Genomic DNA, 15,068 nt, shown 5'->3' with positions numbered 1-15,068 from the left:
TGGTTGGGGGGGTGTAAGGGTGTAAGGATTTACAACCATGCCCTCCTGTGTCCCTGATAATACAAATCTGATCCCCTCTGTGTGTGTGTGTGTGTGTGTGTGTGTGTGTGTGTGTGTGTGTGTGTGTGTGTGTGTGTGTGTGTGTGTGTGTGTGTGTGTGTGTGTGTGTGTGTGTGTGTGTGTGTGTGTGTGTGTGTGTGTGTGTGTGTGTGTGTGTGTGTGTGTGTGTGTGTGTGTGTGTGTGTGTGTTCCGTCCAGACAGTGACACTGAGGAACAGCTGTTGACTCCGTGGCAGATGAAGTGACACTGAGCCCTCACACACGGAGGCCAAGCATTTAGCTGCTCCTTGGCATGATGAACACACACACACACACACACACACACACACACACACACACACACACACACACACACACACAGGATGATGTCATCAGGATGCCCACCTGTGTTTCACAGAATTCGTGACGTGCCAGTCAAAGAGTTGAGATCATTGGGGTGGAGAGGGCATAGGCGGGTTCAAGGGTTAGAGGTTAGTTCCAGGCAGATTTTTTATCTTTTTTGTGAGATTTGCCTGGACACATTCACTGTGCTGCTCTTGCATTCCAGGGCCCCACTTTACATTTACAGAAGACCATTGAGGCATTGAAGAGCTTGTGCTTCATATTGATTTACTTTCTAGTGTTTTTCCATTCACTGTAGTGAGCAATAATTGCTCAGGCATTAATTAAATGTTTTCTTGTCTAGCTGATTACCACCGCTTGAGGCAACCGTGAAGTGCTGGCTTATTGTTTCATAAAACAATGTTTTTTTTTTTTACTCATTATTTTTATCCCATTTTATTTTTTAAAGCCATAAACTATGTAATCCAAAGGCTGTTTTGAGACTGATCAATACCAAAGTTTTTCTCTGATAAGGATGTCTTCTCATCACAGTTGAGATTGCTTATCGATTTTCTCATCATTCGAATGGCTCTAAAGTCCCCTCTCTGTCCTGTCAGAAAACAGCCCAGTCTGTCCTAATAAATCATACAAAATCTTGCGTTTATGTAACTTTGTAACAATGTGAAACAAAAATATGAACACAACATGTAAAGTGTCCCATGTTTCATGAACTGAAATAAAAGATCACAGAAATGTTCCATATGTACAAAAAGCTTATTTCTCTCAAATTTTGTGCACAAATTTGTTTATATCCTGTTAGTGACCATTTTTCCTTTGCGAAGATAATCCATCCACCTGACAAGTGTGGCATATCAAGAAGCTGATTAAATAGCATGCTCATTACACAGGTGCACCTTGTGCTGGGGAAAATAAAAGGCCACTAAAATGTGCAGCTTTGTCACACAACACAATGCCACAGATGTTTTATGTTTTGAGGGAGCGTGCAATTGGCATGCTGACTGCTGGAATGTCCACCAGAGCTGTTGCCAGATAACTAAATGTTCATTTCTCAACCATAAGCCGCCTCCAATGTCATTTTAGAGAATTTGGCAGTACGTCCAACCGGCCTCACAACCGCAGACCCCGTGTACCGACGCAAGCCCAGGACCTCCACATTCGGGTTTTTCACCTGCGGGATCATCTGAGACCAGCCACCCGGGGAGCTGATGAAACTGTGGGTTTGCACAACAGAAACATTTCTGCACAAACTGTCAGAAACCTTCTTAGGGAAGCTCATCTGCGTGCTCGTCGTCCTCACCAGGGTATTGACCTGACTGCAGTTTGGCGTTGTAACCAACTTCAGTGGGCAAACGCTCACCTCCGATGGCCACTGGCACGCTGGAGAAGTCTGGTCTCAACGGATGAATTCCGGTTTCAACTGTACCGGACAGATGGTGCCGTGTGGGCAGGCGGTGTGCTGATGTCAACGTTATGAACCCAGTGCCCCATGTTGGCTGTGGGGTTATGTATGGCATTAGACGGACAACAAACACAATTGCATTTTATCGATCAATTTGAATGCACAGAGATACCGTGACAAGATCCTGAGCCCATTGTTGTGCAATTCATCTGCCGCCATCACCTCATTTTTCAGCATGATAATGCAAATGTGTCGCAAGGATCTGTGCACACCTCCTGGAAGCTGTAAGCTGTACCAGTTATTCCATGGCCTGCATACTTACCAGACATGTCTTCCATTGAGCATGTTTGGGATGCTCTGTGTTCAACAGCATGTTCGATAACTTCACGCAGCCATTGAAAAGGAGTGGGACAACATTCCACAGGCCACAATCAACAGCTTCATCAACTCTATACGAGGGAGACGTGTCGCTCTGCACGAGGCAAATGGTGGTCACACCAGATACTGACTGGTTTTCTGGTCCACACCCCTACCTTTTTTAAAAAGGTATCTGTGACCAACAGGTGCATGTCTGTATTCCCAGTCATGTGAAATCCATAGATTGGGGCCTAATGAATTTATTTCAGTTGACTGATTTTCTTATATTAACTGTAACTCAGTAAAATCTTTAAAATTGTTGCATGTTGCGTTTATATTTTTGCTCAGTGTAGTTACCCCTGTACCTGCTGATGTAGCACCAGTGAATGTAAAAAGTGACACATTCGGATTAGTGTATGTTTGTCAGCAGATAACTATCATCTTTCCTGAAAAATTGGACAGCCAAGACACCATTTGGTATCTTAACTCTTTAGCACAGAACATAGAGGGGAAACCCACTTGACTGGTGTCATCTGCCAGTGAGGGCTGGCCCCTCTGGCCCCCTATACAGTGTGCTGCTGTCATGTGGAGTGGGCTGCAGGACCACCAGGTAGTGACAGCTGACAACAGGACAATACGAGCCCATTGAAGCTAAGAGTTTGTGTAATGAAGGTTCCTTTAAAACTGATTGTCTAGAGGATCTGCAGATATAAAAGTGGCTGGAAGGAGGGAAGGAAGGAATCTAGCTGTCCTCAACACAAGGTAGTCTTATAGGATAATTCAAAAGAGACTTAGACAGAGCCGTAGGAAAGTGCTGGCAAATGAGGTCGGAAGCAGCGTCACACACACACACTGAGGCTTTTAGACCTTGGTAACAAGGATTCAACTAAGTTTCAGTTTGATTAAGTCATCAGTCAAATGGACCAAACCGTGTGAGGAACACAGGCTTTGAGCTCGGCTTTGGCTAACCTACATCTCATTCGCTCGTGTCGCAGGTGCTTGGATCACTGAAACTCTTTTTCCCTACTGTGTTTCTGTGGGCTGAGCCTGTTCTGTTCCTAGGTCTTGTGTCCCAGTGCAGACTGAAGCAGGGTGAATGATGTATGGACTGCTGTGTGAGTCTCTGCATGACTTCATCAAGGAGTCGTATGGAGATGATGTGTGGAAACTGGTCAGAGAGAGGGCCGATGTCAGGCTACACTCCTTTGTCACCCACCAGGTAGATTTTTGACATTTTGCTCACAAAATTAAAACCGTTATGTATTTATGTTTCGAGGGGTCCTGATATGCCAATTGATACAGTATTTAGAAATGTTCAGGAGCACTCTATATGTAGTTCTAGTTTGAGCTCTATAGATTGCCTCGAGTAAAAATGTCTCTCTGCAGGTCTAAAGTCAAAGTGTCTGTAGTTCTGTCTGTTGCTGTTGATGATCTCTGTCAGCATCTGTGTCTCTCTGAAGGTGTACAGTGAAAGTGACCGAGGTTCTGTCTGTGAATACCTGTGTGTGTTTGCAGGTGTACAGTGAAAGTGACCGAGGTTCTGTCTGTGAATACCTGTGTGTGTTTGCAGGTGTACAGTGAAAGTGACCGAGGTTCTGTCTGTGAATACCTGTGTCTCTCTGAAGGTGTACAGTGAAAGTGACCGAAATTCTGTCTGTGAATACCTGTGTGTGTTTGCAGGTGTACAGTGAAAGTGACCGAGGTTCTGTCTGTGAATACCTGTGTCTCTCTGAAGGTGTACAGTGAAAGTGACCGAAGTTCTGTCTGTGAATACCTGTGTGTGTTTGCAGGTGTACAGTGAAAGTGTCATCCCGCGTATTGCCAAGGCAGCCAGCGGAGTGACAGGAACCCCCTACAATGAGCTCATGAACTCCTGGGGGGTCTATTTCCTGGGCTTCGTGGGGAAGTACGGTTACGACAGGATCCTCAAGGTGGGACTAGCGCTTAAACTGGAACTGTGTTTTTGATCTGTAGCGCTTAAACTGAACTGTGTTTTTGATCTGTAGCGCTTAAACTGGAACTGTGTTTTTGATGTCTAGCGCTTAAACTGAACTGTGTTTTTGATCTGTAGCGCTTAAACTGGAACTGTGTTTTTGATCTGTAGCGCTTAAACTGAACTGTGTTTTTGATCTGTAGCGCTTAAACTGGAACTGTGTTTTTGATCTGTAGCGCTTAAACTGGAACTGTGTTTTTGATCTGTAGCACTTAAACTGAACTGTGTTTTTGATCTGTAGCACTTAAACTGAACTGTGTTTTTGATCTGTAGCGCTTAAACTGGAACTGTGTTTTTGATCTGTAGCGCTTAAACTGGAACTGTGTTTTTGATCTGTAGCGCTTAAACTGGAACTGTGTTTTTGATCTGTAGCGCTTAAACTGGAACTGTGTTTTTGATCTGTAGCGCTTAAACTGGAACTGTGTTTTTGATCTGTAGCGCTTAAACTGAACTGTGTTTTTGATCTGTAGCGCTTAAACTGAACTGTGTTTTTGATCTGTAGCGCTTAAACTGGAACTGTGTTTTTGATCTGTAGCGCTTAAACTGAACTGTGTTTTTGATCTGTATTGTATTTACCTGTGTTGTGTCTGTGCTGAGTGGTTGCATTTTATTTTGTTGATAAGGGTTATATATCTCTGTGTTGAGCTCTTGTTTCTGTGTCTGCGTGTCCCAGGTGTTGGGTCGTCACGTGCGTGACTTTGTGAACGGGCTGGATAACCTCCATGAGTACCTGCGCTTCAGCTACCCCAAGGTCCAGCCCCCTACCTTCTTCTGTCAGGAGGAATCAGCTACCGGAGTTACCCTCCACTACAGGTCTGAGAGGCGAGGATGAGAGAGAAAGAGAGAGAAGTAGAGAGAGAGAGAGAGAGAGAAGTAGAGAGAGAGAGAGTGAGTGAGTGAGTGAGTGAGTGAGTGAGTGAGTGAGTGAGTGAGTGAGTGAGTGAGTGAGTGAGAGAGAGAGAGAGAGAGAGAGAGAGAGAGAGAGAGAGAGAGAGAGAGAGAGAGAGAGAGAGAGATGAATAACTCCACCACACACACCAAAGACACTCCCCCCCTGCCCTGTAGGAGTAAGCGTAAGGGTTACCTCCACTACGCCATGGGCCAGCTGAGACAGATGGGGAAACAGTTCTATGACACGGATATCCACGTGGAGGTGTTGTCTGAACAACTGGTGGGAGACTACTCACACGTCACCATGAGGTCAGTCAGACTACACAAACACTCCTCGTGTTCCAAATGGCACCCTATAGTGCTCTGGTCAAATGTGCTGCAGTAAAATAAGATGTCATTTGGGACTCAGGCAACCCTCTAAACAAATCAACCTCCATTTGTATCATGTGCATTCGACCCAGTAACGTCTGCTTAGTAGCACTGAAGACAATGGATAATGGATACAATGGATAATCACGGAGTGTATCTATGTGCAGCTATGTATGTACAGCTTTTCATGATCAGCTTTTCTATGTACAGATTTTCATGAAGTCTCATTGTTTAGCATAACAACTGATTGCTCACCTCAACAACAGCCCTTTCACATTACACTCCATGCAGTTTGGCTTCAGAGCAAAACACTCCACAGAAACGGCCAACTGCTTTCTTCTGGAAAATGTGAAGTCCAAGATGGACAAAGGGGGTGCTGTTGGGGCTGTGTTTCTGGACCTAAGGAAGGCTTTTGATACTGTTAACCATGAGATTCTCATCACAAAATTGTCCAAGTTCAACTTTTCCCCTGATGCCTTGAGATGGATGAAATCATACCTTGAAGGCAGAACTCAGTGTGTCAGAGTGAGCAATGAGCTGTCGCCCACTCGTAGCTATGATGTGGGCGTGCCCCAAGGGTCAATACTGGGGCCCCTCCTGTTCAGCCTGTACATTAATGATCTGCCTTCTGTCTGTACTGGGTCTGAAGTTCAAATGTATGCAGATGATACAGTGATATATGTGCTCACTACTGTAATGATCCAGGTTACAAAGTGGCTCAGTGACTCGTGTTTGCATCTCAATGTGAAAAAAACGGTTTGCATGTTCTTCACAAAGAGGGCAACAGATGCTACTGAGCCAGATGTCTATGTGTCAGGGGAGAAGCTCCAGGTGGTATCCGATTTTAAGTACCTTGGCATCATACTTGGTTCCAACCTCTCTTTTAAAAAGCATGTGAAAAAGGTAATTCAAATAACTAAATTCAATCTAGCTAATTTCCGATTTATACGAAATTGTTTGACTACAGAGGTAGCAAAACTATACTTCAAATCTATGATACTCCCCCACTTAACATACTGCTTGACTAGTTGGGGCCAAGCTTGCTGTACAACATTAAAACCAGTCTGTCTACAAACAGGCTCTCAAAGTGCTTGAAAGGAAGCCCAATAGCCATCATCATTGTCACATCCTTAGAAAACATGAGCTCTTGAGTTGGGAAAATCTTGTGCAATACACCGACGCATGTCTTGTATTCAAGATCCTTAATGGCCTGGCTCCCCCTCCACTCAATATTTTTGTTAAACAGAAAACCCAGACATATGGCAGCAGATCCACAAGGTCTGCCATGAGAGGTGACTGTATAGTTCCCCTAAGGAAAAGCACCTTTAGTAAATCTGCATTCTCTGTGAGAGCTTCCCATGTCTGGAATACACTGCCATCAGACACACATAACTGCACCACATATCACACTTTCACAAAATGCTTGAAGACATGGCTAAAGGTCAATCAGATTTGTGAACATGGTCCCTAGCTGTGTGTTGCCGCTTTCCATGTTGTCTGTAGCTTGTGAGGTATGGAAACACTTTGTTGCTTTTATGAATTTGGTCTTGCTGCTTTTTGTTCTAGGTTGCTCTGTCTGTATGCTATGTCTTGCTTGTCCTATGTTGCTATGTTGCTATGTCTATGGTGCTATTGTCTATATTGTAATTGTTTTTAATAACCTGCCCAGGGACTGCGGTTGAAAATTAGCCGGCTGGCTAAAACCGGCACTTTTACTGAAACGTTGATTAATGTGCACTGTCCCTGTAAAAATAAAATAAACTAAACTAAACTAAACATGATTTGGGAATCGCATCCACCGTGTGTGGATGTCATGTAGACATTGCATGAGTAAGTGGTGTGTTTTCTGTGTTTTCCGTTTTCTGCAGGCTGAACTTTGACAACTCCGCCTACCGTTACATCATGAAGGAGGACGAGGAGGAGCAGGAGATTCTGCCCATCACCAGCGACTTCTTCTTCGAAGTCTTCCCCTTCAACATCGTTTTCAGACAGGTAAACCACCAGTCGCTCCTCTGCTCCTCCTCCTCCCGTGAAGACCACTCCGACATCATCTGGATATCCGTTAGCATCAGCATTGCCTCTTTGCGAAGGAACACGTGTCGCTGTACCGTGCTAAATCCACACGTACAACGTAGCCATCCTTGCTTAGACATACCATATTTCATGAATCTCCTCTGTGTGCTTGATGTAGGACATGGTGGTGCACAACGTGGGCTCTGGCCTGGCCACAGTCTTCCCTGACTTGGATGGGAAAAAGATCAATGATGCCTTCCTGCTGGCGCGCCCACTGGTGGAGTTCACCTGGAACATGGTGAGACCTCTTCTGTTCCCAAACACTTCTAGTTCCTACCCCTTAAAAAAATCACACACGTTTGCTATTCTCCTCTTCTTCTCAATGTCCTGTACTGACATTGAACATATTATCTGGTTTAAATCCACGCAGATCATCTCCCACCCCAACAACCTGTTTGAGATCATGTCCAAGGAGCCAGTTAAGAGAGAGAGGAACCTTCATAACAGAGTCCAAAGTAAGAGAGGAACACATTTAAAGGGGGCAACACAGAGCTGTGTGTTTTTCTGATAGTGCCTTCTATCCCCTCCGTCTCGTAGGGTTTTTGAAGGTTGACAGTTCTGTATGTTCTCTCTCTCTCCCTCAGATTCGGACTATGAGAATGCTAACCGTACAGCTGACGTAGACGTGGAGCTCATGGCCTTCCAGTCCATCATCGGCGATGACTACAAAGGTCACGATCCTTTAGAACGGTGTTTCTCAATCCTGGTCCCGGGGACCCAAAGGGGTGCACATTTTTGTTTTTGCCCAAGCACCACACACCTGATTCAAATCAAATGCCTGATGATGAGTTGATTAGTTGAATCGACTGTGTTAGTGCTAGGGCAAAAACAAAAATGTGCACCCCTTTGGGTCCCCGGCACTAGTATTGAGAAACACTGCTTTAGAACCCTCACACCAACACTGACCTGACCCCTGTGTGTGTGTGTGTGTGTGTGTGTGTGTGTGTGTGTGTGTGTGTGTGTGTGTGTGTGTGTGTGTGTGTGTGTGTGTGTGTGTGTGTGTGTGTGTGTGTGTGTGCGCATGGGTGCGTGTGTGCGCATGATTGTGTGCGTGCGTGTGTGTGTGGATTTGACGCTGTTCTTCTCCCCTCTCAGATGGCAACAGTGCTAATGCTATGGAGAGCTGGGGTGATGGCAGTCGCTGTCTGAAACTGAAGGGACAGATGAGATACATGCCTGAGTGGGAGTCCATCATCTTTCTGGGAACCCCTGTGTAAGACACACACACACACACACACACACACACACACACACACACACACACACACACACACACACACACACACACACACACACACACACACACACACACACACACACACACACACACACACACACACACACACACACACACACACACACTCATTGGTGGTTTGTCCTGTTCTGTTGAATAGCATTGAGTGTGTGCTTGTGTGTGTGTTTCTATAGGATGGAGAGTCTGAGTGCCATGTTTAAAACCGGTCTCTATATCAACGACCTGAGTATGCATGACTCCAGTAGAGACCTGGTACTGGCAGGAACACAGCAGTCAGAGGAACTCAAGAGAGCTCTCATACAGGTATATATCATATGATACTGTTTGTACTGTACTTACTGATTTGTAATAAAGCATCCCTAATAATATCATATTGCCTATATTGTGCACTACCTTTAACCAGAGTGCATTATAAAGGGAATAGGGTGCTATTTGGGATACGACATATGTCTATGGTCAGATTGACTCAGTGCTGTGACACCTCTCTATCGCCGCCCTGTGGTGAGTGCAGGAACAGAAGAAGTCCAGTAAACTGGAGGAGAGTATGAAGATGCTAGACTATGAGATGAAGAAGACAGATGATCTGCTCTACAGGATGATCCCTAAACCCGTGGCCAAGAGACTACGCAAGGGAGAGCCTGCCGTCAACACCTGTGAGGTCAGGATTGACTGTTAGCATGGCCAAGGTTGGGGTGGCGAGTGTGTCTCCTCTGTCTACCCGTCTCCCTGGCCCACCTGTCCAGCCTGTCCCACCTGTCTCCCTGTCAACCTGTCTCCCTGTCAACCTGTCTCCCTGTCTCACCTGCAGGTGTTTCCAGACGTGACCATCCTGTTCAGTGATGTGGTGGGCTTCACCCGTATCTGCAGCCACATCACGCCCATGCAGGTGGTCTCCATGCTCAACACCATGTACACACTCTTCGACACACTCAGCGAGAAGCACCGTGTCTTCAAGGTGTGTGTGTGTGTGTGAGACAACTGATCACTTGGCGTGTGTGTGTAATATGTTAACCCTATTCTCTCCTCCTAGGTTGAGACCATAGGGGATGCATACATGGTGGTGGCGGGGGCTCCAGAGAAGACTAAATACCACGCCCACAACATCTGCGACATGGCCCTGGACATGGTGCGCTCCATAGACCACCTCAAAGACCCCTCCAATGGCAACAACATACAGATCCGAGTGGGTGAGTGGAGACGCAATGGGAACCACTCTCATCCCGAGTCTCAGTGGCTGTGTGCTGTGCGTATACACATGTTGGTGAAGCAGATGTGTGTTTAGTTGGGTCAGTAACAGAAGATATGCGTTGCAGGGATCCACTCTGGCATGGTGGTGGCCGGGGTGGTGGGCCATAAGATGCCACGCTACGGTCTTCATGGCGACACAGTCCACACCGCATCAGCCATGGAGAGCAACGGCAAGGTAGAGAGAGAGAGAGAGAGAGAGAGAGAGAGAGAGAGAGTCAAAAGAGAGTCAAAGAAAAGGAGTGGGAGAGGAGAAGATAAATGAAGATGAATTTCTAACATCCAGGTGTTCTATGACTGATCATGACATGAGTGATCTGACTCTTCTCTCTCTCACTCTCTCTGTCCCGTTCAGGAGATGCACATCCAGCTCAGCAGCGCTACCTATGAGCATCTGAAGGGAAGTCACTTCATCTTCGAAAGGAGAGGCACTATCACCATCAAGGTCAGGGGTCACCAATGTCACAATGGCAACCTTACCGACCCCTGTAACTAATAGCGACCAACTGGTCATCATGTCCGCAGCGTGAGGTCATTTGAAATTTGAAGCCAGCACGGACTCTCAGTCTTCCCATTCAAGAATGGGATTCAAGTCATTATGACACATATAATTAGAGTGATAATATTTCTATGTCATGGCCCTCCCACGTACAACACAGCTGGAGGGCTAAGACCATAATTACTGGAATGAATGCTATTATTTCCCAATCGATGTCATCAAAACATTCTAATTTTCGCCCAAGGAAACAGTTGTTCTGTAATCAGATGTTTGTGTAACATCCTTCTTCCTGCTGTTGCTCCAAGCTGTTTTTAAAGCATTGTGGGAGAATCTGAGAACGAGAGACCAACTGTCGTATAATTTGCGTGTCAACTATTTTAACCAATTCGACCTCACCCTATACGGGTATTCGCAAACCATAGCTTGGTGGTGGGGGGTCTAAATGTCATCACTGGGTCTGTCTTTGAGCCAAAGGAAATGCTAAAGTAAATGACTGCTAAGGGTTTGTGAGCCAGCCAGTTGATTATCAGGAGGCAGCAGTGACTCACTTTCTCATCAAAGGCTCTCTGCTCCCTGCAACTTTAATGATCAACCTCACAGCTGTCCATTAAAACCAACTCTTCTTATCACTTACTCACACAGCGAGCGCGTGTGTGTGTGTGTGTGTGTGTGTGTGTGTGTGTGTGTGTGTGTGTGTGTGTGTGTGTGTGTGTGTGTGTGTGTGTGTGTGTGTGTGTGTGTGTGTGTGTGTGTGTGTGTGTGTGTGTGTGTGTGTGTGTGTGTGTGTGTGTGTGTGTGTGTGTGTGTGTGTGTGTGTGTGCGCGCGCGCGTGTGTGCGTGTCTGCCCGTGTGTCTGTATGCTTGCTTATGCATCCTGTGTGTATATGAGCTGTGCCTGTATTTGTGTGATTTGTTGTCCTCTTTTGTAATTGAAATCTTAACTGAAACCTCCCTCCCTCCCAGGGTAATGTAGAGATAGAGACATACTGGCTGAAGGGAAAGAGGGATAAGGATGGGAATGCCCAGGCTGCCTGTCCCCAGTTTGAGACCCAGACCATCAGCAAGGCCATCAGTAAGGCCACTATCTCAGCCCCTGAAACCAGTGGAGACCACGACAGACTGGTAATGTAGCCTACTGTATCTATGGTCTGGTGATTTCTGTCAATAACTCTGCTCTAAGGAAAGAGATAAGGAAATATACTGTGAATGGCTGCCCCGAGGGCACATATGAATTCATTTGAGTTTAAATGGGAACATTTATGTTGCGAAGAAATCAAATGAAACATCACAACTGCTCATAGCAGATAGTCAATATAATAATATTTCCACTCTCAGCCCATATCAAAATCTTATGAAATTAGCTTTGTGCATGGACTGCTCATGGCTTAGCTTAACTGTGACATCAAATGCCTTGCTAAATCTTGAAAATCGTTGTTGTCATATCGCCGGTCTATCCCTCGTGTCATGGCTCTATCCGTCTCTCCTTGATCCAGGTGTTCCCGTCGGTGGCGAGGGAGGATGAGGATGATGTGAAGTCCATACGTTCCCACCGTATCAAGATGGATATCTCGGGCCATCATTCCCTGGTGGAGTCTCTGGAGGAATGCCGTGCTGAGGAGATGTCTGTCAGCAAGGTGAGAAGGGTGAGGCTCACACTGCTGGATCGTTACCTATGGAGTTCACTTAGACGGAAGGAGAGAGTTCAGATTTGACTCTGACACATTTTCTCTCGCTCTCCTCTTTTTTCTTTTTGCCCTCTCTCCCCTCTCACTCCCCTCTTTCATTCGGTCCTCCTTTCTGTTGCCCCTCTCTTTCTACCTCTCTCTTTTCTCCCTCTCCCAGTCTCACTACAAGGATGCCCTCCACCATAACAATGGTCTACAGGACAGTCACATTGAGCTAGACTCTCCAGAGTTTGACGTGCATAATTCCATCATGGCATCTCCAGACGGCTCCATTGACTCCCACTGCTCAGAGAAGAGCGCCATGTGCTCCGTGGCGTGAACCCTTAGTCACCATGGCGATATAGGCCACTTAGGGCGAAGGCTCAAGCTGTGTCTCTGTATAAATAATGATAGTTATACTGTAATAACTTTCTTGAACAAAAAATGATGTTTTTATATAGTTGTTTCATTTGTTACAAAACGCTGAAGGCTCGGGTAACATTTAACCATGGACGTTGTTTTGTTGCAGAGCTCTGTTGTGCCTTATTTGTCCAATGTGTCCATGTTATGGCAATCTACAATATGTACAATTTAAAGTAGCCCACGCTAATTTGTGATAACGCCAGAAATGTTTTATCTGTATAAAGATTAGTCGTATATATTTAATAATATCCTGTTGACCTGACATAAAAGAGAATGTATATGATTCCTACATATTGAATAGAGCACATATAGTTTTACTTTGTTACACATTCTCAATGCATTCTGGCCTTTCACTGTTAGCTCCCGCTGCACTGTGTGAGTTCACTCCGCTGTGTTAGCCTTTCTCACGCATAGCCTACTGCACAAGAGAATAGAACAACACGTCAACACTGTGGAAATAAAACAAGGTGACTGCATAGCTTGAGCAAGTCTAATGGAGCTTATTTTCATGGACGCTCACACATATACTGCATTGGCATTTTGGGTTACAATAGAGACCACTTAGAGGCAAGTCACTAAAGGTCAAACATACACTGTGTGTGTGTGTGTGTGTGTGTGTGTGTGTGTGTGTGTGTGTGTGTGTGTGTGTGTGTGTGCGTGCGTGCGTGCGTGCGTGCGTGCGTGCGTGCGTGCGTGCGTGCTTCAGTGGAAACTGTTTCATGATACATGGAAAGGGAACGCACAGAACAGACAAGTCATTATACATAAGCAGTAGATTTGGAGAGTGTTTGAATGTAAACCAAATATAAGCATTATGATACACAGAAAGTGTTTTAAAACAGAATAGAAGTACTCTGAAACACCCAAAGTGGTGCTGTTGGGTTTTTTAAGAGAGTCTCGTGAGAATACCTTTTGGGGTTTCAGTGCATGTAAAAGGCAACATCAAAACACACAAAACATTCTCACAATCAAATGGTTAAGAAATGCAAATGCTTTATGGCTCAAATATTGATTGATGGTAAGGGCCTATGGAGAATATTATTTTGGAGTGGAATTACACCTTGATTTTTTTCAGTGCTTTATTAAGGCAGATTAGAAACAGGAGGAGACAGAGAAGAAGTGAAAGTGGGGCAGGCGGAAGCAGGAATTGCACCCCTGACTTCTGTGGCAGTAAGATGGTACATTTAATTGTAATTTAATTGTAATTTTACACACTCAACCACACAGCCACATTCTAAAATAATTATTCTGGGGTGAATTGAAATTGACCCCAAAAAATAAACATCCAAAATATACTTAATAAAAATGAATGCAAGCCGTTTCAATTGATTTGCTCAATTCACCCAAAGAATTCAGATGAAGTCTGACTTAATATGTTGCTCAAAATGTGAGTATCTTTAATAAGGAGAACCAAAGATTGAGAAAATGTTGTGCTTGAACTCATTGGAAGTCTGGTTTTAAGCTTCTTGCACTTCCTATTTTGCCACGTGGCTCTGTTTTTAGAGGATTGTGGGTAAATTCAAATTTTTAGACTTTTACACAATGTTGTTTAAAAAAAAAAAAGTAGACTTTTATTGAATATTAGTATTAAGCAGCTTCCCACTGGGCACACACTGGTTGAATCAACTATTTTTCTATGTCATTTGTCAGTGTATTGTGGCATGGTGAATCTACATGGAAAAATAATCTCTTTTTGAGCTGGTGAATTTAAGTTGTAATCTCATTGATCAATGTCTCAACCAAATATTACCAAATTATCCACGTTGAAATGACGTGGTGTGCCCAGTGGGTTGTTATGAGGTGTAATGGATCATGTTGAATGGATATCAAAACAGTCAGGCAAAATTACGCTCGAAAGATGAGATGACCCATTCCCACATATCCAGCTTTTAATGGTAGAGGCAAATACAGTATCCTGCAGTGCTGGCTATACAATCCCTGATGGTGGATTGAGCACTGTGCTCAACAATGCCTGCCAAAACGGGTTAAACTGGCAAATGATCAGATACATAAATCAGTGTTAAATATGAACATACTCCTGAAGAAGTGATCTAATTCTGCACTGGACAGGATTCGAAACACCATAATAGTGTTTAGAAGCTTTAGAAAGAGGAAACAACACCAAAAGTGAAGGTATCTAATTCTACCGGAAACAGAACTCGAAACACTAAAATAATGTTTTCAACCTTTCCGGTAGGGCTCCCAGTCCCTGGCAAGGTGTTGCACAACACTTGATTTAAGTGGTGTTACAACACACCCTGTAATGTTTCAAAACCTCTCATTATGATGTGTTTTCAGTACTCCAGCAAAGTTAAAGTTTTGTCTCTTTCGCATTGGTGGCGGCTCAAGTGGGGGGAGTGTTTGTTGTTCTACAGGCATCTGTGGCTTCAAACATCTCAACAGTTAGACAGTCTGTCTGCGCTTCAGCCTGTTGAGGAAGACAGAGATGGATGAAGTGAAGGGGCCAACAGGGGAAGGTCATCACGACAACCATTCCT

At 44.8% G+C, this 15,068-nt stretch overlaps 1 protein-coding gene across 2 annotated transcripts; it reads left to right on the top strand.

Moving 5' to 3' along the window:
• The first annotated feature begins 2,857 nt into the window (after positions 1 to 2,857).
• Positions 2,858 to 13,054, top strand: LOC118383653 (soluble guanylate cyclase 88E-like). Of its 2 annotated transcripts, none has more exons than XM_052507670.1 (19): positions 2,858 to 2,920; positions 3,221 to 3,377; positions 3,949 to 4,089; positions 4,825 to 4,964; positions 5,217 to 5,351; positions 7,280 to 7,403; positions 7,603 to 7,722; positions 7,855 to 7,939; positions 8,069 to 8,155; positions 8,580 to 8,697; positions 8,913 to 9,042; positions 9,251 to 9,397; positions 9,548 to 9,694; positions 9,770 to 9,926; positions 10,053 to 10,162; positions 10,340 to 10,429; positions 11,447 to 11,605; positions 11,977 to 12,117; positions 12,326 to 13,054. In XM_052507670.1, the coding sequence occupies exons 2-19, from the start codon at positions 3,255 to 3,257 to the stop codon at positions 12,485 to 12,487; spliced, it is 2,316 nt and encodes a 771-aa protein (XP_052363630.1). In that variant the 5' UTR covers positions 2,858 to 2,920; positions 3,221 to 3,254; the 3' UTR covers positions 12,488 to 13,054. The 2 variants fall into 2 exon arrangements, with proteins under 2 accessions (XP_052363630.1, XP_052363619.1); XM_052507659.1 differs by having other exon boundaries at positions 11,977 to 12,126.
• Positions 13,055 to 15,068: the final 2,014 nt, after the last annotated feature.

The sequence above is a fragment of the Oncorhynchus keta genome, chromosome 4 (assembly GCF_023373465.1).
Source record: "Oncorhynchus keta strain PuntledgeMale-10-30-2019 chromosome 4, Oket_V2, whole genome shotgun sequence".
Classification (NCBI taxonomy): domain Eukaryota; kingdom Metazoa; phylum Chordata; class Actinopteri; order Salmoniformes; family Salmonidae; genus Oncorhynchus; species Oncorhynchus keta.
The sequence above is the reverse complement of the archived record's forward strand: the minus strand, read 5'-3'. Positions and strand labels throughout refer to the sequence as shown.